The sequence below is a fragment of the Cinclus cinclus genome, chromosome 12 (assembly GCF_963662255.1).
Source record: "Cinclus cinclus chromosome 12, bCinCin1.1, whole genome shotgun sequence".
Taxonomy (NCBI): Eukaryota; Metazoa; Chordata; class Aves; order Passeriformes; family Cinclidae; genus Cinclus; species Cinclus cinclus.
In genome coordinates this window covers 708,295-732,183 of record NC_085057.1, presented here as the reverse complement: position 1 = coordinate 732,183, position 23,889 = coordinate 708,295, and the positions used below count along the sequence as shown (strand labels likewise).

Genomic DNA, 23,889 nt, shown 5'->3' with positions numbered 1-23,889 from the left:
GCGGGAATGATCCGCGTCCCGGGACAGCGGGAATGATCCTTGTCCGCGTCCCGGGACAGCGGGAATGATCCGTGTCCGCGTCCCGGGACTGCGGGAATGATCCGCGTCCCGGGACAGCGGGAATGATCCGTGTCCGCGTCCCGGGACAGCGGGAATGATCCGTGTCCGCGTCCCGGGACTGCGGGAATGATCCGCGTCCCGGGACAGCGGGAATGATCCGCGTCCCGGGACAGCGGGAATGATCCCTGTCGGTGTCCCGGGACTGCGGGGAATGATCCCTGTCGGTGTCCCGGGACAGCGGGAATGATCCCTGTCCCGGGACAGCCCCGGGCACAGCGGGAGCGATCCCGATCCGGGTCCGGCCGGGAGTGGTGGGTTCGCACCGGGCACCGCTGGGCTGAGGAGCGCCGGGGTTTGTTTATTTTCTTTATTTATTTTTTCCCCGGTATCTCCAGGTTCTCCTGCCCTCGCAGAGCTGCGAGCGGGCAGACCCCAAACTCTCCTGCTCGGGGCAGGGGGAGGGGACAGATCCCATCCATCCCCGCATCCATCCCCGCATCCATCCCCCCATCCATCCATCCCTCCATCCATCCCTGCTCCTGCCCTTCCGCAGTGCCCGGAGCCGCTCTGGCACTGCCCAGCCCGGCGCTGTGCCCGCCTTTGTGCCTCTTGCCCGGCGGAAGGTGCTCCTGGCAAAGCCGCTGTTTGCTCTCTGAATTATCTCGGGTTAACTCATTCCTTGCTGAGCCGCACTCCTCAGCGAGTGACGGCATCGCTTGTCCCCTTCCAGACCCTCTGGAAAGTGTTTGCTCCAGCAAACCCCGGCTCTTCCCGCACGGAGCCCTCCTGGCATGGCGCTGGGCTCTGTGGAGGGATTCTCATGGCTGGTAAAGCCGTGTGGAATGGCAGCAGCTGCTCTCCTGACCTTCTTCTCTGCACCTTTGTCACCGCGTGCTTCGGGGATGAGTTCAGTCCCCCGGGAATGAGTTCAGCACCCCGTGTCAGCCTGGAGTGATCCCACCTGGCTGGGCAGTGCCCAGGGTGTGCCCTGGGACCACCCCGGGGTACCTCAGACCCTGCCCTGGGGGCTTGGTTCTCTCTGCCGCCAGGTTTCTTGCCAGCGCTGGCGGTCAGGATGGGCAGGTCAGCCTGGCTGAGGTGTAGCACCTTCTGTCCGGTTAGGTCTGAGCTGAGCTGCTGCTGGATCCCAAGGAAAGCTGTTCAGCACGTTTTCCTGGCAGCTCGCTGTTCCTTGCAGGGTGGCCAGGCAGAGGCTGGAGTTTGGCAGCAGGAGCTGCTGGGTGACACAGGGCTGGGTGACTCGGGGCTGGGCTGTGCTCCTCAGCATCTCCTGCCCTGCCCTCCCTGAAATACGCCGTGCTTTGAGGTGGGACTGAGGGATGCAGGATTCTTCCCTGGCTGCCCACTATGGGGACACTGTCAAGGCCAGCACCCCCAGGGTGGCCCTGTCCCAGCAGGACATGGCCAGGGTTTGGTGGGACCTGCTGGAGTCACGTCCTGGTGTGTCACCCCAGGGACTGAGAGCAGCGTGTCCTCTGCCAGCAGGTCTGTGCTGCTGATACCTCAGGCACATCCCTGGGGTCCTGGGTGCCATGGGCAGGGCACCTTTGGGTGCCAGCTGGAGCCCTTGGGGAGCTCCTGGCAGGCACTGAGTATGGATGGATCCCACAGGAGTGGAAACTGAGCCTTGCCCACGAGGCTGTGTGCTGGGCTGGGTGTGCTGAGCAGTTCAGTCCCTGCCTTGTCTGGAGAAGAGGGGGTCTGAGCAGGGCTGAGCTCCTGCCAGCAGCCCCCTCGGGGGGGAGAGCAGGAGCAGGGCTGGATTTGGACAGCAAGGAAGGTTGAGCAAATCCCTGCTGTGGGATAAGCCCCGGTGAAGCTGTTCCTGCCCTGGAGCCATCTCCCAGGAGCTTCTCATGCATTATCTGTAGGGGATGCAGCAGGGAGGGCTCCCAGTGGCGTGTCAGGCTCACAGTGCACCCCAAAAAGGCTTGGGAGTGCAGAAACCATCAGAGACTTCCCAAAACGTGCTGCTGGACACTCAGCTCCCATTGATGGAAAGGCAAAGGACAAGATGTCACCTTTAATGTCACTGAAACCTGAGGCAGTAGCACAGACTGTGCAGTGGAAGGTGCAGTTCTGCTGGGCAGGGGGGGATGCCCAGGCTCTGTACAGCTCTGCTGCCTGTCTCCTCTAACCCCAGCACTGCAGGATGAAAAAAGACATCCCGGATAGTTTCTACTTCAAAAGGGATATGAAATGACATAATGAAAACAAGGAAAAAGAATAATACAGACCCTGTATCAGCATCTGAATAATCACGTCCAAACAGAAATGGGTGTCTGCTTTAGACGGCTGTTTAATTTCCTGGATCCTAAGACGGGCACTTTTTCTGGGCATGGTGTGGAATACTGTCAAATTTTAATTTAGCTTGGCAGTGTCACACAGCCAGTCTGAGCAAGTCGGGGAAGGCAAGTCTGGAACTCATTAGAGCTTGTTGCGAGGCCCCGAAAATTTGGTTTTCAATCACTGTTGGGTTTAATTATTGTTGATGTCTTGCCTAGCGTATTCTGGGATTCTTTCTGAGGAAATTAAAGCAGCATGAGTGGGACAGCATTCTGTTTGGCACAGGGCTTGTTTAGATTAAGTTCTGAGTGGAGAGTTAAAGCTCAAAGCAGGGAGAAGGCGATGGCTGGCACGGCGTGAGCGCTGGAGCGAGCCCAGCTGGCCAGGCAGGCTCTGGGGCTTGTGTACTGTTCTCACTAAACTCTGTCCCTTCTTGTCAGAGCAAAATAACCCACGAAGCTAAAAGCACCCATCAAAGCCAAGGTAAAGTTTGCTCAGTTAATACAAATTTTGGTTCTTTAACTTTTTCTTTCTTCGGGTCTTCAGCGTGGGACTTGCAAACATCCAAAGCATCCTGCAGGACAGAGAAGTGCTGCTGTTGCAGGGATAAATGGGCTCCAGGGTATGGGCTGGGGGTCTTGGTGCCTGAGGGAGAGGCAAGAGCTCCCTACATCAGCAATCATCATCCCTGCACCAGTACCTGGGTGCCTGCAGAGCCCCATGCAGGTACCTGCACTGGGGATGGGACTGGCAGCTTGCATTGGGAAAGTCCAAAACCTTGGAGCTTTTAAAAACTTGCCATCCCAGTTGGAAGCTCAGCTTTGTGGTTCATGTTCTCATAACCTGGGTACCTTGGTCAGGCTGTGCAGGGTGCCCTGGGCTGTTCCTGCAGCCTGTCTCTGTGGGAAGGATGCTCAGCTCCCACATCACAGGGGGTTCTGCCCAGAGATTTTCTGTGGGACACATCTGAGAAGCCTGAGTCGTGTCCCAGAGCTCTGGGAGCAGTTTGGGTGGGTGGGGATGAGGATGCTGAGTGAGGGGCTGTGCCCAGGTCCCTCGAAGGTGCTGCTGCTCCATTGTGTGAGCACTGTCAGGGCTGCAAAAACCTGCTTCATCTTGGCTCTGTGGGGCTGGACCACGGCACCTGGAGCAGTTACAGCCCTGGGAGTTGTGTGTCCCTTGCAGAGCTCTCATGCTCATGGTTTCTGTAGTGATCACCTGTGGCAGAAGCTCAGTTTCATTGCAGAGCTGGTGCTGTCCCTGCAGAGCCACCCCTGGAGCATGAGGAGCTTGGTCCCAGTGCTGGGACAGGTCACACACTGCTGGTGGCCTGGGGGGTGGCTGTGACTGCCCAAAGCTGGTCTGGGACTGAATCCCTGCTTGCAGAGCAGTGTCCTTGTGCTGGAGCCCAGCGGAGGAAGCAGATGTGGATCTAAATGGAGAAACCTGCTCTGGGCAAGTGTTTATAGACATGGAATCATAAAGCAGCACAGGGGTTAAAGACTTTATTTTGGGACTTGGACTCAGAGCTAAGCTGAGCCCAATAAAATGCAATTTGCAAATTACAAAATCCCTCTGATCCTGCAGAGAGACAGTGTCTGGAGTACTTGTTTAGGCTGGGGTTTTTCTCCTTTTTTTTTCTAAGAAGGAAATACTGTATTTCAGCCATCCAGGAAAGGCAGTACTCAGATGTCCCATCTTGGAGCTACTGTTCCATTTAGAGATGGGGCTCAGAGAAAGGGGAATATTTCCAGGCAGCTATTTGCAGGTTTTGGAGAGCTGGAGTTTCCTAATGCTGGTCCCAGCCTCACTCCCCACACTTTCACCATCTCACCTACTCCCAGCACTGGCTCCATGGCTTTGCTTCTACCAGATGAACACAGGAGAGTGAATTCTCTCCAGACCATCACCATGCTTGCCTGTGTCTTGCCAGTGTTTGGAGTGGCACAGTCCCTCAGCTTTTGCCTTGGGTTCAGGGCACCACCAGCCACAAGATTGCCTTGGACTTGTCCACGTGCTCCTTCTGAGCTGCAAATGCATTGCTCAAAACCCCCTCACTTTAATTTTCCAGCTTGTTCTGAGGTTGTGGAGCTCGGGCTGGCACAGAGAGGCTGCAGTGCAGGACAGGGCTGGGGGACAGGGTGAGGGACCCAGGCATGGCTCTGCCTTGTGCCCACCTTCAGCTTTCTGCTGCTCCCTCCGCTGTAAGGATCCTTCCCCTGCTCAGATATTTAGTCCTCAGTCACTTGTGGTGTGGGAATCTGATGGAAGCAGTTCTGTCTGTGCATCCTGTCCATCTTCTGAGGGCCCCCCATTCCCAGTGACATCCAGAGCCTTCTCATGTGGGAGATGGAAAGGACCCAGCAGGTTCTGGGCAGGTGACTGGAGATCACCCTGAGACCCTCACCTGAGTGCTATGGAACTCTGCACATCTGCTGTTTAATTAAGTTTTCTGGGGTTCTTCCCGTTCCAGACACTCCCTCACATCTTGGTTTGGGTTTATAATTAAGTCCAAGCATCTGAAGCACTGTCTGGCTTGTGAAAAATCTGATTTTTCAGCATTTGCCTTTCTCTTATCGTTAATTCACACATTGTTAGTGAAGAAAGGAATGCTGCCAGCTATGTGCTCTTGGAAGAGGGAGATATTTGCAGAGGCTCTGATTGTTGGAGCTCTGTCATCCTGTAGGTTGGGATCTGGCAGCTCTGTTGAAATAGTTTCCTCCAGTATCCGTGCCTTTACCTGGTCTTTATGTTGCTAAAATAAAAGGCAGCAAAATTCTCACTCTGCAAAGTTTAATACAGTAAGTGCTTCCAGTGTTCCAGATGATATCAACCCGCTCATTGATGCCTTAAATAAATCCAATGGAGAGAATTTGAGATGAAAGGCAGCCTTTTGGAAGGGAATTTTTTTCCTGCGAGTGTGGTAATTGGGATAACGCCTGCTTGGAATCTGGCATGGAAACAAATTACTTGCAGGTCATGATTACAATGGGTGTTTTCTATGAAAATGAGAAGAAAATAAATCCAAACATCCCTTTGCTGTTCTTAGAACTGCAGTAGTGAATGTGTTTATTGGTTAATGCCCTTCTAAGGGCAGTTGCTTGCCTTGCTCAGATTTATTCCCCTTGCAGCTGCTGTCAAGGAGCCTCTCCTGAAATCCAGAACAGCCCCAGGTGTCCCACCCGAGCTGAGCCCTCCTGCAGGAGCTTCAGGGGCTGTTCTGGGCTGTTCTATGCCAGGTCTGGGAGTTGGTTCCTGAGCACACCTGAGGCTGGACCTCACCAGACATTAGGTGTACTCAAGGAGGACGTTGAATTTCAAGGTCCTTTGCAACCCAAACCATTCTCTTTGCTGGCCATCAGCAGAAAAGGGGGAATTTAGCCAAATGCCAGGTGTGACCTGGAGCATGCAGCATTCCCCTTGCTGTCACAGGCACCTCTGGTGTTGGCTGTAAACCCTTGCACTCTCTTGTTGTTGGAAATCCATAAGGAAGTTGGAGCTAACCCACTGTTATTATGCAAGCCTAGCTCTGTTACAGTCAAATAATGACAACAAATGATCTGCTATCCATCCCTATCCCCCAGCAATTGTGCTGAGCAGTCTGGTCCCACCCATGTGAACATCGTGTGGCTTTTCCCTGCTCCTTTGTTCACGGGTTTATTTCAGAGCTGGTTGTAAATCTTCAAAACTCACTGCAGCTGGAGGAACCCCCCAAAGGGTTCTCGAGGTCCCTCAGCCCCCCTGGAGCCGTGTCCTGCCCGGGCTGTGATTTAGGGCAGGCTGTCAGATGCTGAGGCTGCAGGGAGGGTTTGGATGGAGCCTGGGGAGCACTGGCTGTGGGGAGAGGTGAAACGAGGACCAAGGCTCTGTAGGGCTGTTGTGAACTTGGAGTAACTTTTTGGAAACCAGCTTTTCCTCTTCCCTCCCTAAAAAGGAGGGGAAAGCATACTTGAGGTAGTTACGTGTCTCCAGCACCGTTTTCAGTCTCCAAATAGGGTGTTGTGCAATCAGTGCTTTCGGGATCCAGGAGCCTCTGTGGAAGCAGCAGGGCCCCTTTGCCAGTCCCTCCTGGTCCTGTGGTGGTGGCACTGTGTCCCCAAAGCCCTTCTGGGGCTGCAGAGCCCTGGCTGACTCAGGCAGCAGTGCCAGGAGGGATGGGACACCATGGGACACCTTCACCTGCCTGGGGACTGCCTGGTGCCACTCAGTGACACTCGGGCTGTGCTGGCACCGAGCATGGCACCTGAGAGAGCAGAGTGCTGCCCTGAGCTGTGCTGCCCTGGGGGACACGGGGCGTGGGATGTGGGATATGGGATGGGATGGGATGGGATGGGATGGGATGGGATGGGATGGGATGGGATGGGATGGGATGGGATGGGATGTGTGCTGGGCCCTCAATGCTCCTGGATTAACCACCACACTGGCCAAGCTCCCTGGAACACTGAATGTGATTTCAGGCCCGAGTTCTGCAGGTTCTGCTGGCCCTGAGCACAGTCCCTGCACCAAACCCAGCTGTCAGACTGGTTTCAGCAGAGCCTTTGGCAGAGGGTCCTTGGCCAAGGTGTGCTGTCTGGCCAGAGGGTGACAGAACAAAGACCTTTGTGGAGTCTCGGCCGAGCAGCAAACAGCAGCTGTGGAGCTGGAGCCTGACCTGCTCAGAGCTCCTGGCCCGGACTCCATCTCACCAGAGCAGTCAGGGAAGCTCAGTGCTCCTTTCCAGAGGAGTCCTCAAGCTCTGAACCAAGCTGGAGCCATGTCTGGGTTCTTTCCTTGTCACTTGTCATTCCAGGCTGTGTTTTGCAGCTGCTCAGCAAAGGATGGCCCTGCCTTTGGCCAGTGTAACAGCAAACCATGGCATTGCTGGTGTGCTCCTGACACTGCTCAGCAATGTTTTTGTGGGTAGAACAGCCTCAATTTCCTATCATTTCACTACCCAAGAATTTCCTCTGCCCTGACTTGCTTTCTCTCTTCTAGCAGCAAGAATGCTGCGAGGCACAGAAAGCCAAAACAGAAATTTTGCAAGGAGTGTCTATCTAGTCCTGGTGAGCAGGATTTGCTTTTCTTCAACCAGTTTGTTGACACAGGCATGGTTTTGGGTTTTCTGGCACTTTTTTAAACCACTACAAATATCTCCAAACTCTTTATCTTAAGGTGGTGCCAGAGTTCAGTTGCAGTTGTCGGATGTGCTGGGGCATAGGTGGAGCCTGGGATAGTCACAGCATTTGTTTCACATTATCTTGCCAGGTCTGGGGTTTTTGCAGTGTCTTGCACAATTTTTTATAAGAAATCTCCTTTTATGCTGATGTGAGGAGCTGCAGCAGAGCAGGAGGAGAAGCTCTGTGCCTGGGCAGGACATGCAGGGTCTGGGCACTGGTGCCTGTTGTGTTTGGCCCTGCACAGGGATGGGAGTGAGAGTGCCTCAGATCTGCTTCTGGAGGAGTGGGAAGAGCTCTCCTCCAAGCAGGGCTCTCAGAACCTCGAAGAGATGCTGGCCCCGAGGGGTCTGGGCTTGCTGGGCACCCTTTGGGGCTGTGAGCTCCTGCACTGACACTTCCACGGACTGCCAGGGTCAGCTCATCTGGGGAGGCTCCTGTGCTGCCTTGTGCTTCCCCTGGGCCTCCCCCTGGTGTGAATGAACCTTTTCCAAATGAGTTTGTTTAACCCAGATGTTTGTACTGTAGATGAACCACTGCTCGCAGTCCCTTGCTGCTGCTCAGCTCCTGTTTGGCTCACTGAGGTCAGAGCCAGCTGAAGCCCAGTGGGTACCTGGCACTTGGCTCCAGGACTGGCACAGTGGTCCCTGGGAATCCTCAGTGTCTTTACCTGTCCTGGACAGCTGGCACGTGGCTGGAGAATCAAAAGCATCCTCTGTTTGGATATTAGAGGCAGAGGGAAGGATTTGGGCATGTTAAAGCAATTTTTAAGATGTCTTTTTATGAACTCTGGGGGTGAGTGGTCTTTTCATTGGCTTCAAAATATTGGGACAAACTGCAGGTGAAAACTCAGATGAAAATTCCAGGTGAAAGGTGAGGCAGAAATAAAGCAGCAGTCCTGGGGCAAAGGGAGCTGAAATGGAGCATTTCCTACCCCTTGGGCTGGGTTTCTCCAGGATGAGCAGCCTTGTGTGGAGACTTAATAGTTCTGGGTAAGAAAAAAAGGCATTAAAGGCCTGTCATCTGCCTTAAAATTGGCAGACAAACATCTGGTCATTTCTAGAACACCTGTTTATAAAAACTTTGAACTTGTTAGCAACACTGTGTTTTCCAAGTAAGTGAAATATCTCTCTTGAGTGCCACCAAATAACCTTTTCCTCCTGAAAGCTGCAGAATGAGTTTGAACATGAGATGAGAGCTCAGGGTGCCCCAGGTCCCTGAGCAAGGAGTTTGAGGAGCCTGGTGCTGGAAGGGGGAGCAGGAGGAGGAAGGGCTGCCATCATCATCACCATCATCATCATCATCACCACTAGCCTTGCCTCTGACCAAAGATTCAGAACCTGGAGATGCTGGGCACAGCCTGGGTCAGCCCAAGGTGCCCATGGGGCTGGGGAGCAGCATCTGTTCTTCTGCCTCACTTCTTTCACTGCTCTTCATCCCTCCCTTTGAAAATAGGTTTTGGCAAGGACAGCCCCTTCCAAGGTGCCAGAGAGTGATTTAAATAGTGCATGATGTCGTGCCGAAGGATTGTGGCAGTGCAGGGACTGCAGCCAGGCTGCATGGGCAGGTACCAGCCCTGGGCACCTGCAGAGCCTCACCTGTGCCAGGGCTGAGCCCGGAGCCTCTCCTGGAGCAGGGAGCTGCATCAGGATCATGCCTGGGAGTCCCTCCCAAGGCAGACATTCTGTTCTGGGAGTCAGACAGGCTCTCAGTGTGTGTGCACAGCTGAAGGGGCAGCTCCTAGAACCAGCTCGTGTCTCCAGAGAGATTAAAGGCATTCTAGAAAACCTGACAAACGGCCCCCACAAGGCTGGGAATAGCAAGCTGTGATGCCCAGAGTGGGCAGAGCCCAGCCCTGAGCCTTGGCAGTGCCTCCTGGGCCCTGAGGGTGTTGGGGTGTGCTGGGTGATGCTGCGTGCTCCGATCTCCGGCTGCAGGGCTCGGATCTGCTGAGCTGGGGTGACACTCCCGGGGTGCCACCTCTGCTCCTGCTGGCCTTGGGGCTCTCCTGGTTTCCCTTCTGCTCATTTTGACAGGGAACAAGCATGTCTGTCAGCCTGACAGCTCCTGTACAAACACCCAGGCTGAGACAAATCCCGTGTCTAGTGGTGTCACCTTGCCCTGGTGCCTCCCTGCTGCATTCCTCACCTCCAGAAAGCCGTGTTTGATAAATCCATGGGGCAGGCTGTAAATAGGTTTATTTTCCAGTGTTGTGGGCTCCTGGTGTGGGTTTTTGCTCGTCTTCCTTCTGTTGTTAGGTGTCTCTGCAGCTGAGCTGTGAGCACTCATGGATGGGTGACTTGTCAGTGACTTTTTTTCAGTGAACAGCAAAAAGTGCAGCACAGCCACAGCCCCCATCTCCCTCCACCTCTGCTCCCCAGAGCATTTCCCTGCTGTATTTCCTGTTCACTGTGGAAACCACCCCGAAAGTCCAGTGCCAGAGGCATGGAAACATGCCACGTTCCCAAAGGACACTTGGAGAAAGACCAAGGACCTCCAAGGTGCAGCAAAGCAAGTTTAGCATCAGGTTATGGCTGAGGCCTCCGTGTCTCCTGCCTGACCTTCTGGCTTGCACTGATCCATGGGCAGTGTATGAACTCCATAAACTGGGTCAAAATTACCTTTAAATGAGCCCTGAGGTCTGTGTGGATGAGGGGAAAGTGTCTGTCCAGTGTGTGGGCATGTTCCTTGGGTTTGATGTGCCAGCCCCTCCATCTTCCCTCACTTTGAAGGGAAAACCTTCGTCCCAAGCATCCTTAAAAATAAACTTGTAGCAGGGTTGCATGGACATGGTCAAATGGTGTTTGGGAGATTTGAGGCTTCATGGGACACAAGGAATGAAGTCTGAAGGACAATAAACACTCTCAGCGCTGTCTCAGGTGACCTCTGAGGATGAAGCCTGTCCAGCTGTGTGTCCTGTTCTCTTCCAGATGTCGGGGAGAGGTGTGCCTTGTTTGCGCTGCAGAGGGCTGTGCACGGGCTTCGAGCCACACTCCTGGAGGTAACGTTGGTCCTGTCCTGCATCCTGCCTGGAATGTGCTCAGTGACAGAACTGCTCGTTAGTTGACACTTTATTTCCAGTTTTTCCTCTTAAAAGCACAAATTCGGGTGCACAGCCCCTGATATCAGCAGCTGGAGGGAGCAGACCAGGACAGTCCCAGCTCAGGGGCTGCTCCCTGCCTCAGTAGGACAGCAAAGGGGCTTCAAAATGGAGGGCAGACATCCAGATGTCACTAACTGAAGAGAATTAGAGCCCTCCGGGCTGCCTCACAAACCCCGGGCTCCTCTCTGCTCCTGGGGAGCTCCAGTGCAGGAGCCTGTGGTCCAGCTGTGCTGCTGCAGCTGGAACACCTTGGATGGCTTCAGCTCCCACTTGGGATTCCTCAGCTCTGTGAAATCCGAACTTTAAAGCACTCATTTGGTGGAAGCACAACCATTTGTTTTAACTGACTCCATTAAAGGCTGGCTGGACTCATTCTTACTCCACGATGCTGAAATCCTTGGGGTTGTGTCAGAGTTACTTTGCCCCTTTAGCTATTAGTGTTTGATGGCAGTGCTGGCCACCAGAGTGTCCTTAGATGCTTGTCTGGCTGATTTATACCTACTATAGTTCAAATTGCAGTCAATTAAACATCAGTTCCTTCCAGCAGTCACTACTTTAATGGCATATAAAGATTCAAAATGGGCAGGGCTGCTGCTGTCTGTTGGAGTCTGGTGAGGAGACTGATCTCCAATCTAGTGATGCTTGAAGGGGTTTCCAGAGTTAGGGGAAGCAGCAGATTTTGTAGTGCCAGGACAAGGAGAAGTGGCTTCCCACTGGCAGGGGACAGGGATGGATGGGATTTTGGGCAGGAATTGATCCTTGGGAGGGTGGGCAGCCCTGGCACAGGGTGCCCCAGAGCAGCCGTGGCTGTCTCTGGATCCCTGGCAGTGCCCAAGGCCAGGTTGGACATTGGGGCTGGAGCACCTGGGACAGTGGGAGGTGTCCCTGCCGTGGATGGGGTGGCACTGGATGGGACCTAAGGTCCCACCCAACCCATCCCATCCCATCCCACCCCGAGCCTTTGGCCCATGCCACGACCCAGGCTGTGTTTGAGCCCTGGCAGAAGCTGCCACCCCAGGGCTGAGCTGCCGTGTGACCCCCCAGCCCGGCCCACACGCAGGGATGCTCTTTCCCGGCACAGGAAGATCTGCAAGTCGTGCAAGTGCAGCCAGGAGGAGCACGGCCTGAGCTCGGAGCTGGACGATGACCTCAAGGTCGGGCTGCTGCTCTCGGGCTCGCGCCACTCGTCGCTCACGGCGCGGCTCAAGGGCGGCGACGGCGCCCGCATCTACAAGAGGAACCGCATGATCGTCACCAACCCCAACGTCTCGGGCAAGGACCCCACCTTCGACACCATCACCTACGAGTGGGCTCCCCCGGGGCTCACCCAGAAGCTGGTAAGGGCTGGGGTCACTCGCTCTGGAGTTACTGGGGAATATGGATGCTATAGACATACATAATTTGCGTTATATGTGTAAGTCCTGGTTTGCCTCCGAGGGCAGAAATGTCCGTGGGGCACGCTCAAGTGAGGGATTTCCTTCGTTTTGGGCAGCCCAGGCTGCTTGAGGGAGCTCCCAGCAGACATTTCTCTGCCTGCCTTTTGCCTCCTTCTCCAGCTGCTTATTCTTGCTGTGCCCAAAGCAGTTCAAGGTCAGAACACCCTGAATAGCAAAGCAAATACAAATAGCATTTTTTAAAAAGAAAGTTTCTGTGAGATGGGCAGGGCGGACCCGGCACAAAATTGTATCCTGCAGTAAAAAATAAGTTTGTTCTGTCACGCCATGATTTTGGATCCATCTAAAGGAAAAGCCATGGGATCATGAGGTTCTGCAAGCCTGACATCGAAACCTGAAACTGTCACCCATGGCAAATGTTATCTAGAGAGTGTATGAGAGGAAAGAGTGGGACCCAGAAGTCCTCTACTGTCTATCTAGCTGTGACAGCATTAGAAAATTCTTTTTTGAATTTTGAATTTGAATTCCTTTTTTGAAATTCTTATTTTTGTGGTTTGGGAAACGGTCAGTAAGCAGAGCAGGTGGGAGAGCAGGATGGAATGCCTTTGGGGTTTATAGGTTTGTTTACATTTCTAGGAGAAGTCTAAATGGATTTTACAACTAGAAAGCTCACTCTTTTTGTAAAGCTCATCTGCAATAAAAGCTGAGCTCTGATCTCTGAGCCTGAGAGCTCCTGCCTGCAGCTCCTGCCTGCCCCATGCTGCTGCCACCAGAACCACTCTCTAGAGCTGGGAAGTTTTTCCTTACAGTTTAAGCATAAGCTGGTCCAGATAAAAAATTATAATGAGAGCTCAGGGTAAAAAGGTGAGATAGGGAGTGTGGTCCCATTCCAAGGGCTGGATCCAAAACCAAGCCCCCAGCCCAGCTCCACCTCCCCACTGTGCCTGGTTTCCATCTGGACCAGCTGTGTAGGAAGGGGTGGAAGTGGTTTTTGGCATGTGGAAGTGTGAGCCAGCAGGACATTTCTTGCGGGAAAGCATTTAGCTGGCTTTTCACTGAGCTGTGGTGCAAAACTGTTCTGTATTCCACTGTCAGGAATGGGCAGTGAAGAGCTTCTGCTCCTCAGATGAAACAAATAGCTGCAAGCTGTTGATACAAAGAGCTGAAAGCTGCTGAAAATGCAACCAGACATTTTAAAAGAAGAATTTGGGATACAGATGTGGAAGTGCAGCTGCAGCCCCCAGAGCCAGAGTGGCTAATTTGGCTTAAAAGCCAATTGCCCTGAGAGCCTTGGACAGGCTGGGTGGGGCTGAGCTTTGTGCTGGGGATGCTTCATCGAGGCCCTTCCCTTCCCTTCCCTTCCCTTCCCTTCCCTTCCCTTCCCTTCCCTTCCCTTCCCTTCCCTTCCCTTCCCTTCCCTTCCCTTCCCTTCCCTTCCCTTCCCTTCCCTTCCCTTCCCTTCCCCTCCCCATGGGGAGCATGGTCCTGTACCAAGAGCTGGATGCAAAACTAAGCCCCCAGCCCAGTGCCACCCTTGTGGTGGGGGAGGTTCAAATATGAAAGTTTTTGATCTCTTCGTAATGCCTGGACAGGCTGGAGTCTCTCTTGTTCAAGTAAACAACAAGCAGGAGCTTTGGAGGCAACCTTGATAAATTCTGGCTTGCAGATCAAGTTGACAAACTTTGAGAAGAGTTGGATGTCAGCCACTCTCGGGATAGTTTCTAAGGGATTTGGGCCAAAAGGCTCTTAGAGCACAACTGCCTTGCTCCAGGTCTTTCCTCCTGAAGGCAGGCTGGAAACTTGGCTGGCTTTTCACCTTGTTTTGCTGAAGTGGATGGGCAATAATAGGAGGAAGTTCAGGGCAGGTTCTTGTTAAGCCATACCTGCAGAAGTCATGAAGCAGATACTTGGGTCCTTGGGGAGAGTGAAAAGAACAGATGATAAAACAGTCCCAAGATCCAGTAGTGAGCAGTGAAAACTAAAATTATCCTCCAGATGACCTGCACTCAGGCAACGTAGTGAAGCACTGGCCATAACAACAAGTGATAGCAGCAGATGTGGCAGCTTTTTCTTGTGCTCCATGGCAGTTTTTGGTGTCAGGTTAGATTCCCCCCCCCCCCCCCCAGTCTTTTCTATGGACACATTTTTATGACATCTGCAATCCTAGCTTTTAACCATTCCCTTGGTCAGGGAGTGAAATCCCACTACATGTCTGGGCAGATACTGGAACCTGTCCCTGAGCAGGCTTTAAGGGAGCCTTTAAAAAGGCTTTCCTCTCTCTCAGCACAGAGCTTTGTATTGGGAATGGGGATGGTGGAGGTGGAGCAGAGCAGGAGGCTGCAGGTGCCCGTGCTGGACCCTGGCTCTGGTATCAGTGTTCATTGTTCTTGGCACATCAGTGCATTTAGGATTTCTCCCCCTGAGATCCCAGCAGGTTGCTGCTCTGCTGGAGCTCGTGCTGTCCTGGTCCCACAGCATCGAGTTCAGTTCATTCCTGTGCATTTGTGGGGCAGTGCCTGTGTGAGCCTGGGAGGAGCAGTCAGGGAATTCTTGTCTCTCTCCTGTCACTGCTCTTAGGATTCCTTGGGTCTGTGAAAGCCAGATTTGTGCACCAGATCACTGTCCCAGCATCCCACAGCTCTCCAAGCAGCACCTTCTCCCACAGAGCGCCAACCTTCCCAGGAACCTGGACATGAACCCCACCTTTGCTCAGGGGCACAACGTACCCAGCATTGGTGTCTGATATCCCAGTGTGCAGTGATTTTAACCTGCACCCCAAGACGTGGGGAAGAAGTCATGCTCCCATTAAATCATTATCTGCTGCTGTTCCAAATTTCCTGTCAGGAATTCCGCTGGCAGTGCTGCTGTCCCTTGAGTAGCCCAGGTGGAAGTGAACTGGAAGCTTTTCCTGACGTGAAGAGCTCAGTGCTGTGCAGGGATTTCTGTGTTGAAAAGCCCAGCCTGAACCAGCCAATGTGCCACAAACAGTTAAATCTCTTTGCTGAGATTTTTAGGATGGAGTTTTCAAGTGCTGACCCGGTGAGAAGCAAATCCAGTGCAGCTGGATGCTGGTTTGACAGGGATGCTGGTGTGACAGGGAATGCCAGGGAGCCAAGGGGCTGCCCTGTCACTCCTCACACAATAGGAAAAGGCCACAGTGGGAAACTCCCTTCCCATATTCCAGCCAGGAGAAGTTAACTGTGCATTAACTGTGCAGCCCTGGCCCACAAGCACCAACCCAGCCTGAGACACAGTGCTTTGCTCTGCTCTTGAGGTAGTGGCCAGTTAAGTCACAGACTTCATTTCGGGCATTTCCCTTCTGTGTCACAGGGCATCCATCAGTGAGCAAACACCTTCCCTCTGCTGTGAAATCAGCTGTCAGGTGGAATTGGTGTCTGGCAGTGCCACAGACCCAACTGTTGCGTGAATTTTTCCTGTGCTATGATGATTCCATTAATTGATAAAGGATGGTCTTTGACTGGGAACTGCCCTGCACACAGCCCCGTGGGCTCTGGGGTGCTCAGTGTGGCTTTTGTCTCACTCCCTGCAGCTCTCCCTGCCCCAGCACAGGGCAATAGAGACCTGCTCATGGGTTTTGATGTTTATGGGTTTTTAGTCTTTTCAGCAGCTGTGTTATCAAATTTCATGGAAAAGTGTCATGGTAGTGCCAGCGAGGGAGGGTGTGCAGGGATTTTTGTGCAAAGCATCTCTGTCTATGCTACTTTGTTTTCCTGGACAAAATGGATTTGTTTTTAAAACAAACAAACAAACAAAAAGTAACCTAAAACACCATAAAAACACTCAGTCTGCTTTCTGAGGATGAAATTATTTTTAACAGCCTGGCTACCACTGGCACCTGAGCCAGTTCAGCCTTTTATTTCTGCACAGAGTGGGTTCAGACATTTCAGAGGGAGAAGGCAGGGCAAGGGGTATGCAGGAGCTCAGGACTTCTGAACCACTCACCAGTGTGATTAAACAGAAGCCACTTTATTGCTTACATTATGCTCTACTTATTCATTCTAAAACCACTGTCCATGCAATCACGCAGTACTTGATGAGTGCCTCTATCTTGTGCACCAGCTCTGCACACACCTTGCAGGAAATATGGTTGGTTACAGTCCAGTGCTTCACTGCCCTTCTTTATCTTAGTTCTTGCAACCTTGATATTCTGTTTTTCAGCCTATTCTTTCTCAGTTTAGCTCAAGTTTTGTTTCAGTAGCCTTGAATTCCAGAGTGTTGATAAGAATAACTAAAAACGGCTTGGCTGACACACCTGGTATAAACCATGGCCTAGGCTGTTCAAATACTGTGCTATAGGCACATTTTCTGCTGATGGCACAAGTGGGGCATCTTTGTGCCCAGCTGAGTGTGAACCAGCAGTGAGTGTCCCAGCTGTGCCCCGTGCCCAGGTGTGAGTGTCCCAGCTGTGCCCCGTGCCCAGGTGTGAGTGTCCCAGCTGTTCCCTGTGCCCAGGTGTGAGTGTCCCAGCTGTTCCCTGTGCCCAGGTGTGAGTGTCCCAGCTGTGCCCCGTGCCCAGCAGCGTGTGCCCCTGTCTCCATCTCCTCGCAGGCCATGCAGTACATGGAGCTGGTGCCCCCGGAGCTGCAGCCCGTGGCGGGCACGGAGGGCGCGTTCCATCGCCGGCGCCGCCTGGCGCGGCAGCTCCCGCTGCACGACCAGGACCCGGCGCAGTGCCGCGGCCTCGGCGAGGGCGAGCAGCACCTGATGGAGGAGTTCGTCAGGAAGTACAAGGCTGAGGCAATGGGAGTCGGGGAGGTGGCACTGCCGGGCCAGGCCGGAGGAGGGAAGGAGGAGGAGAAGCCCCAGGACAAGAGCGTGGAGCCTGGCAGAGCCCCTGAGTCACCCAACGGGGCCCTGGAGAGCACACCTGGAACTGGGCACTACGTGAGTGTGGGATGGGATGGGATGGGATTTGGGATGGGATGGAATTTGGGATTTGTGATGGAATTTGGGATTTGGGATATGGAATGGGAACTCTCCAGGCTCAGGGAACCACTGGGAATAGATTCAGTCTCCACCCAAGGGGCAAAAAATCACATCAGGCAGGGAGATCTGTGCCTTGTCCCCATGCTGCTCCCATGCTGCTCCCAGGGCTTTCTCCGTGCCTGCAGGTGCTCAGTCACATTGTGATGCTTTGGAGCAGCACTGTGAGAGCCTGGAGGGGCCCTCTGCTCCAGCCAGCCCTGCTGAGCACAAGGGTTCCTCTGGCAGGGCTGAGGAGGGTGCTCTCCTCTGCTTCATCTCCCTTGTTCTGCAGCAGAGGCCTTGCTGAGCCACCAGGCTCAGGGAATTCTCACTGTGGAAGCTGGTTTGAGCTTTAGGTTCTTGGCAGCTCTGAGAGGCTGGGCATGACATGTCCCTGGAAGGTATGGGTACTGTGTGTGCTGGTATTCAGTTGAAAGCTGAACTGGATGGTCTTGGAGGTCTTCTCCAACCTTTAGCATTCTGTGCTGCCAGTCAATACTTCCAGGGGGGCTTCTTACCCAGAAAGACCACAAATGGCAGGAGGTGAAGCTCTGTGCAGTTAACAGGGAGCTGTGGACATGGAGATGGCGTTCCCAGGGCTGTAGTCACTGTGGGGAAATGCAAACAGCTGCCCTGGGTCCCTGGGCATACAAATGCATTTCCACAGAGAAATGGCTGAGATTCCTCAACACCCTCTTAGATTTATATCCCCCCAGTGCTGTCTGGAGTAGCTGCTGAACAGATGCTTATTGTAAAATGTGGTGCATGGAAATACCTTGTCCTGGTCCTTATGAGGGTGACTTGCAGCAGAGAATTTAAAGCTGAAAAAGCAAATGGTGTCCAAATGATTTTAAGAGGAGATTCTTTCCTGCCATTCCTGCCCTGAGGTTGTACATGTAAAGAGCAGTTTTCATTTTCAGTCCATATTGGGTAATGTCTCCCCTCTGCCATGGTCTGTTAATGTACTTCTGACTTCAAATCCAGTGACAGTAAGGATCTTCACTATTGCAGCAAAACACTGAATTTTAAGATAAAAAATAGCCAAAAAAGGAAGGTTTCCTTTAAACATATCAATAAGTCATCCTAGCAATGACTTACTGCTAGTAAACCCTCCCTAGCACTGAGGGTTTACTTAAACTGCAAGTTTGTCCTTTCAAATAAATAAATACATAACTGTGATGTTATTCTCCTTAGCTTGAAGCATCGTTTCTCTCAAGGCAGCAGCTGAAAAATGGAACAGCTTTCACAGCAGTGGCAGATCCTGTGGGACAGCCACACTGCAGCCCAGGGCAAGGCAAGACTGGGGCCCCTGCCCCTGCTGAGCACAGACCTCTTGTTCCTCCACATCCCTGCTGCAAGTCTGTCCCACGAGATGAGTGGGATTCTGTCAGATGGTTCTGTGTTCTCTGCAGAGCACAGAATCCTTACCCCCCCCAGAACTGGGAACTCCTCTGATGTTACATGTCACTGCCCTGGAATCAAATCAAAATCCTGAGGCAATTGATCCAAATTAGTCACTGTTCCCAAAAGCTCGAGGGCAGCAATGGGAGTGCTCAGAGTGCTGCTGGTGTCTGAGAGCTCCTGCCCTGGGAGCTGGCACTGCAGAACAGGAGCTGGGGACGAGAAGGGTGGGAAAGCCTAAGAGAACAGGACATGGTTTTGGCCAAAACCTCTGGTAATTCAGCTAATAAAGTCTTCACTCCTCTGCCTGAGTGATGGAGATGTAAAAAGAGCACCAAGCTGTAATCCCACCTCAAATTTGAAGAATCACTTCTTTGTAGTGTGTAAATAGCAGGATATGGGGGTTATACAATGCTTGGGAAAAGCCCTGTGAATAGTTTTTCCCTGTGAATAATTTCCATAGAAAGAAACAGCAAAATAAGTTGTATTTTAGCAGTTCTTGTTGGCAAGGATCTCGAGCTGAGGGTTGGAAACTGCTGTGTTTGTTCTTGCTTTAGATCCTTCAAGATAAGCAGGGCTGGGCTGCTGGGGCTGTGGCTTCTTGGGGGCTGAGGGAGCAGAGGGAGCTGCAGGGTCTGGCTCTGGGGCTGAGCCCAAATCTGGTGCCTCAGGGGGGTATTGGGGGCCTCAGTGGGGTGTGATGGGTGCTCTGTCCATTCTGTCCCCGAGGGCTCTGCCAGCTGCTCCCTTCTGTGCTGCTTCAGCCACACCAGAGCTGCCACAGCCCAGCTTCCCCTCACTGGTGGGGCTGGGAGCGCTTGGAGCAGTGTCAGCACACGGATCCCCTTTCAGCTGCACAGAGCAGCCAAGCCTGCAAGCATTCAGCGCTGTCAGCCTGCATTTCCTGGGCAAACGGGCAGTGCCCACCAGCCAGGGCATGGGGCAGTCACTGAGAACTCAGCTGAGGACGGAGGAGGCCATGGGGAAACGTGGGGTGCTGGAAGATCAGGGACCAAACACAGAAAACTACTTGGAGGTCCAGATGTCCCATGGCTTCCCTGTGTAATGGGAGGGAGGAGGGGAAGAAAACGTGGTGGGTGCAAAGAGCAGAGACCCAGCACTGCCCCAGCCTGCTCAGTGTCCATCCCCTGTGTCCATCCCTGTGTCCATCCCAGTGTCCATCCCACCCCTCTGACCGCTCCCTGTCCCCCCCAGCTCTGTGACTCCTGTCACCAGCCGGTGCCCGGGGACTGTCCCGTGGTGTATGCCGACCGTGCTGGCTACTCCCGGCAGTGGCACCCGGGCTGCTTCGTGTGCTGCCGCTGCTCCGAGCCCCTCGTGGACCTCATCTACTTCTGGAAGAGCGGGGCAGCCTGGTGTGGGCGGCACTACTGCGAGAGCCTGCGGCCCCGCTGCGCCGGCTGCGACGAGGTACGGAGTGCCCAGAGCCCCTGTGCCCCCTGTGCCAGGGCAGGGAGTGACCAGAGCCCCTGTGCCCCCTGTGCCAGGGCAGGGAGTGACCAGAGCCCCTGTGCCCCCTGTGCCAGGGCAGGGAGTGACCAGAGCCCCTGTGCCCCCTGTGCCAGGCTCAGTCAGGGCTTCTGGGCCACCCGGGCCAGGGGAAGGTGTCTCTGGGACAAGGTGACCTTTACAGATTCCTTCCAACCCAAACCATCCTGGGGTTATTTTATGTGCCCATTCCTGACCTCCGTGGCTGATGGGCTTGGTGAGAGGCGTGGGGCTGGTTCTCCCTGCTTCTGCCACGCTCCAGCTTGGTGAGGTGGTGGAAATAAGCAGTTGTCTGTCTGTCTGTCTGTCTGTCTGTCTGTCCCGTAGATCATCTTCTCGGAGGACTACCAGCAGGTGGAAGGGCTGGCCTGGCACAACAAGCACTTTGCCTGCCTGGAGTGTGAGACGCTGCTGATGGGCAAACCCTTCACCCTGGCCAACGCCAGCCTCCTGTGCACCACCTGCAGCCAGAGCCGGGTCTGAGCAGGGGCAGCCCCGCGGGCTCCCCGAGGTCCCACCAGGACTGGGGGCATTTGGAAATACAGCAGAAGGGGAAGGTTAAAAAAATTAACTATTCTGACTATTCACTTGCAAGCAACTCGGTGTCCCCTTGCACCCAGCACAGCCTGAGGAAAGCGTTTCCTTGGGGTCCTCTTGGATGTGACAGGGACCTGTGCCCACGGGGGAAGGTGCAGGGTGTACCTGGCCAGGAGGAACTGCAAAGGAGGGGTTGTGCTGTGCTGGTTTTTATCAACTCTGTCCCACTTTCTTGTGACTGAGGTCTTGCAGTAGTCTTTTGGAAATAACACATCTCAGCAGTAACTTCTGGCGTACTAAACCTACAGTTGTGGTCAAAAACAAGGGGTGTTTGTGGTTTTTAAATCCTTACTGGAATTAGGCTTGCAGGCTGCTGCCACTGCCAAGGCAGTGGGTTTGAGGAATTTGATCAACTTGATGAAAACAAATGATATAAAATGGCAGCCACAGGCAGCTGGGGCTTTGTCCTGTGCACGATGCAAAAGCAAGGAGGTGGGCACACAGGGCAGGGGGCTGGCCCTGGTGAGAGGGGCAGGCATGGCTCTGCCTGGTCAGTGACTGACTCAGCCCATGGAGCTGCCACCCTGCAACTGGAATGGAAAGAATTTTGTGGAAAACAGCTTTACAGCCTCAGCTGTCTTGGGAGCAGAGTGTGTGTGTGTGTGTGTGTGTGTGTGTGTGTGTGTGTGTGTGTGTTCCTGAGATGCTGCAATGTCACTTTTTCCCTGTGATGCTTCAGTGGCCCTTCCAGGTGCCAAGGAGCTGGACCTTCCCCTGGAGCCAGCAGCTCCTTGCCCTGGGCCCTGCCCTGCTCCTTGTCCCACTGCTCTCCTGATGCCTCTCAGGTCTGGCTCTATCCCAGGAGCTGGCACTGAGTCCCTGCAGTCCTGTTTGTTCCCTGCATCACGGGATGCTTGTGATACTCACTGAGAACATCAGGTGCTCCAGCCTGGCAGGTGTCTGTGCTCAGCCTGTTCTGTTAGACTGAGTGGTTTACCAGAGAATTGCAGTTTTTTCCTCTCCAGGGTGAGTGTCCAAGGAGCTCACAGTGCTGGGGGTCTTCCTGCTATGTTTGGGGGGTGTTTGCTCCCTTGTGTAGAAATAACTCAGAGATGAGGCTTGGGTGGAGCCGTACGTGCTGCAGGGCTGAGCAGGTGAGCTGTGCACCTGGGGCAGTGGGACAGACAGACCCAGGGCTGTGCTGGGACAGAGGGACAGGCAGACCCAGGGCTGTGCTGGGACAGACGGGGACAGACAGACCCACAGTGCCTCCTGTGCCTCCTGTCACAGCCCCCGTGCACGGGGAACCTCTGGGGACACTGGGTGCCCACAGGGCCAAGGGAAGGAGCAGAGAGGAGGTGCTGAGGTGCAGACAGGGGCGAGGTCTCTGCCAGCCCCCATGGGTGCCACTTTTTGGTGCCAGCCCCCATGGGTGCCACTTCTGCTGCATTTGGGGATCCACATTTACACATGAGCACTTTGGAGGGAGGATTTTCAGCAGAACCCTGTTTTTGTGGGTAACCCTCCCCTCTGGCTAGCCTGGGGAGCTCTGGGGGGAAAGGGGATCCCCAAATGGGGATCCAGCCCGGGCAGGGTTAAAATCCAGGCGAGCCTCAGCGGGTGGCAGTGGCAGAGGTGGTTCTTGGCTGCAGAGGAATTCGGGTGGGAGCTTGGGCAAATGTCAGAGCAGAGGCACGGGGACAGGAGGGATTTTGGGGGCAGCACTGGGCTGGCCTCTGCTCTTCCCCAGCCCCACTCCTGGGGGCTGTCAGGGCAGGGCTGGGGCATCCCCTCCACCCTCCCTGCCCTGGTGTTCTCTGACAGGAGGGGCTGGATTCACTGCATGCACAGGGAAAGACTCAGGGACACCTCACAGATACCTGCCAGAACCTAAAGGAGCTGCAGAGGGGCTGTGGGCAAGGGACGGTGGCAGCCCACTGCAGCATGTTCTGAGGTTTGGGGTTGTGATCTAGAAACTGCAATTCACAGGAGTCCCTGTTCCAGCACACACTTACTCACCTCGGGCCTTCGGGACTGCTGGCACCTGCTCAAGCCTTGCAGGTATTTCTGCAGCTCATAAAATACTGTCTGCTAAAGAAATTTACTGCAATTAAACAGCTTAACAAAATCCTGTGCCTCTCCAGTGTCGGGAGCAAAAGCGTGAAATTAATGCTTCAAACAGTTCAAAACATATGGGAGCCTTTAGTGCTGGTATTAGAACTGAGATTCAGGGCAGGCATGAGATGATCCTGCCCCCAGCAAGGACAGGATTTTAACCTGTGGGGCTGCAAAGGACAAATCTCTTTGTGCCCTGCCCATGGCCGGGCCAGGTGAGCACGGGGAATTTTTGCTCCAATTTAAACTCAAGCGTTCTGTAAAGTTGTTCTAAATAGGACTGACAACACATTTAAATGTCCCTAAAGCTTTAAATAAAGTATTTTTGGATACAAAAGTCCTTCACCTGCTCCCCCACTGCCGAGGCAGGAGCAGGGGTGGGAGGGCAGAGCGTCCCTCCAGAGAAGGGACTGGGCAGAAGCCACATTCCAGCAAATGTTTTGCAAGCTGGAGTTTTTCAGAGCTTAACTGCTCTGAATCTGCAAATATTTGCTGTGCCGTCTCATTTGTGGTGCCCCGGATTTTTTTTTTTTTTTTTTTTTTTTTTTTTTTTTTTTTTTTTTTTTTTTTTTTTTTTGCAGACTATGCTATGCAGAGAAATGAGTGTGTGATGTGGGGGATGCAGCCAGGGCAAGGCAGAGGCAGAGGCTGGCTGAGGACAGGTGGGCACAGCAGGGTCACCTTCCTCCCCACCTGTCCCCACCTGGGTCACCCCACCGGGGGCTCTGCTCCCCTGGCACCAGAGCAGGAGCTGCATCCAGGGAGGTTTCTGTGCCCTGCACCTGAGCACTGGGAGCTTTACCTGCCGTGCTGGGAGGAAACCATGGGCAAATGAGCAGGGCTGGAGCTGTTGCACACCCAGGAGGGCAGGGGAGAGCCCTCCGGTCACTGCTGCTTCCCTGGGGATATTTGTGATACCCAGGCCAAAACAAACAAAACAAACTCCTGTGAATAAGAGAAAGCTCCTAGTCCCAGTGGCAGGCACTTAACAGGTTTCCCTGGTCGATGGAAAACACCTGGACACTGAGCTTTTCTTTCTTTCTTCCTTTCTTTCTTTCTTTCTTTCTTTCTTTCTTTCTTCCTTCCTTCCTTCCTTCCTTCCTTCCTTTCTTTCTTTCTTTCTTCCTTCCTTCCTTTCTTCCTTTCTTTCTTTCCTTTCTCTCTTTCTTGGCACTGGACCATGTGGAAGGAGCCCTGTCCTCAGGGGTCAGTGGGAAGGAGAAGGGATTTGTGAGGCACAGAGGTGTGGGGACCCTGGAGCCAGCTCTGCACCCCCAGCTCTGCCCCCCCTGTGCTTCTGGAAGTTGTGGATTTTCTGTGCAGA

At 53.7% G+C, this 23,889-nt stretch overlaps 1 protein-coding gene across 1 annotated transcript; it reads left to right on the top strand.

The window, feature by feature from the left end:
• Positions 1-851: 851 nt before the first annotated feature.
• LMCD1 (LIM and cysteine rich domains 1) lies at positions 852-20,396 on the top strand. The gene is made up of 6 exons (XM_062500981.1): positions 852-887; positions 10,451-10,521; positions 11,705-11,960; positions 16,587-16,922; positions 19,620-19,835; positions 20,241-20,396. Exons 1-6 carry the CDS (start codon positions 852-854, stop codon positions 20,394-20,396), a joined length of 1,071 nt encoding a protein of 356 aa, XP_062356965.1.
• The last annotated feature ends 3,493 nt before the right edge of the window (positions 20,397-23,889 follow it).

Bases quoted from the DNA above. Each gene is read 5' to 3' on its own strand.
- LMCD1 (XM_062500981.1), top strand. From the start codon at position 852: ATGGCGCTGGGCTCTGTGGAGGGATTCTCATGGCTG. The intron at 10,522-11,704 runs GTAACGTTGGTC...TTCCCGGCACAG, and splicing joins TTCGAGCCACACTCCTGGAG to GAAGATCTGCAAGTCGTGCA. The intron at 16,923-19,619 runs GTGAGTGTGGGA...TGTCCCCCCCAG, and splicing joins CACCTGGAACTGGGCACTAC to CTCTGTGACTCCTGTCACCA.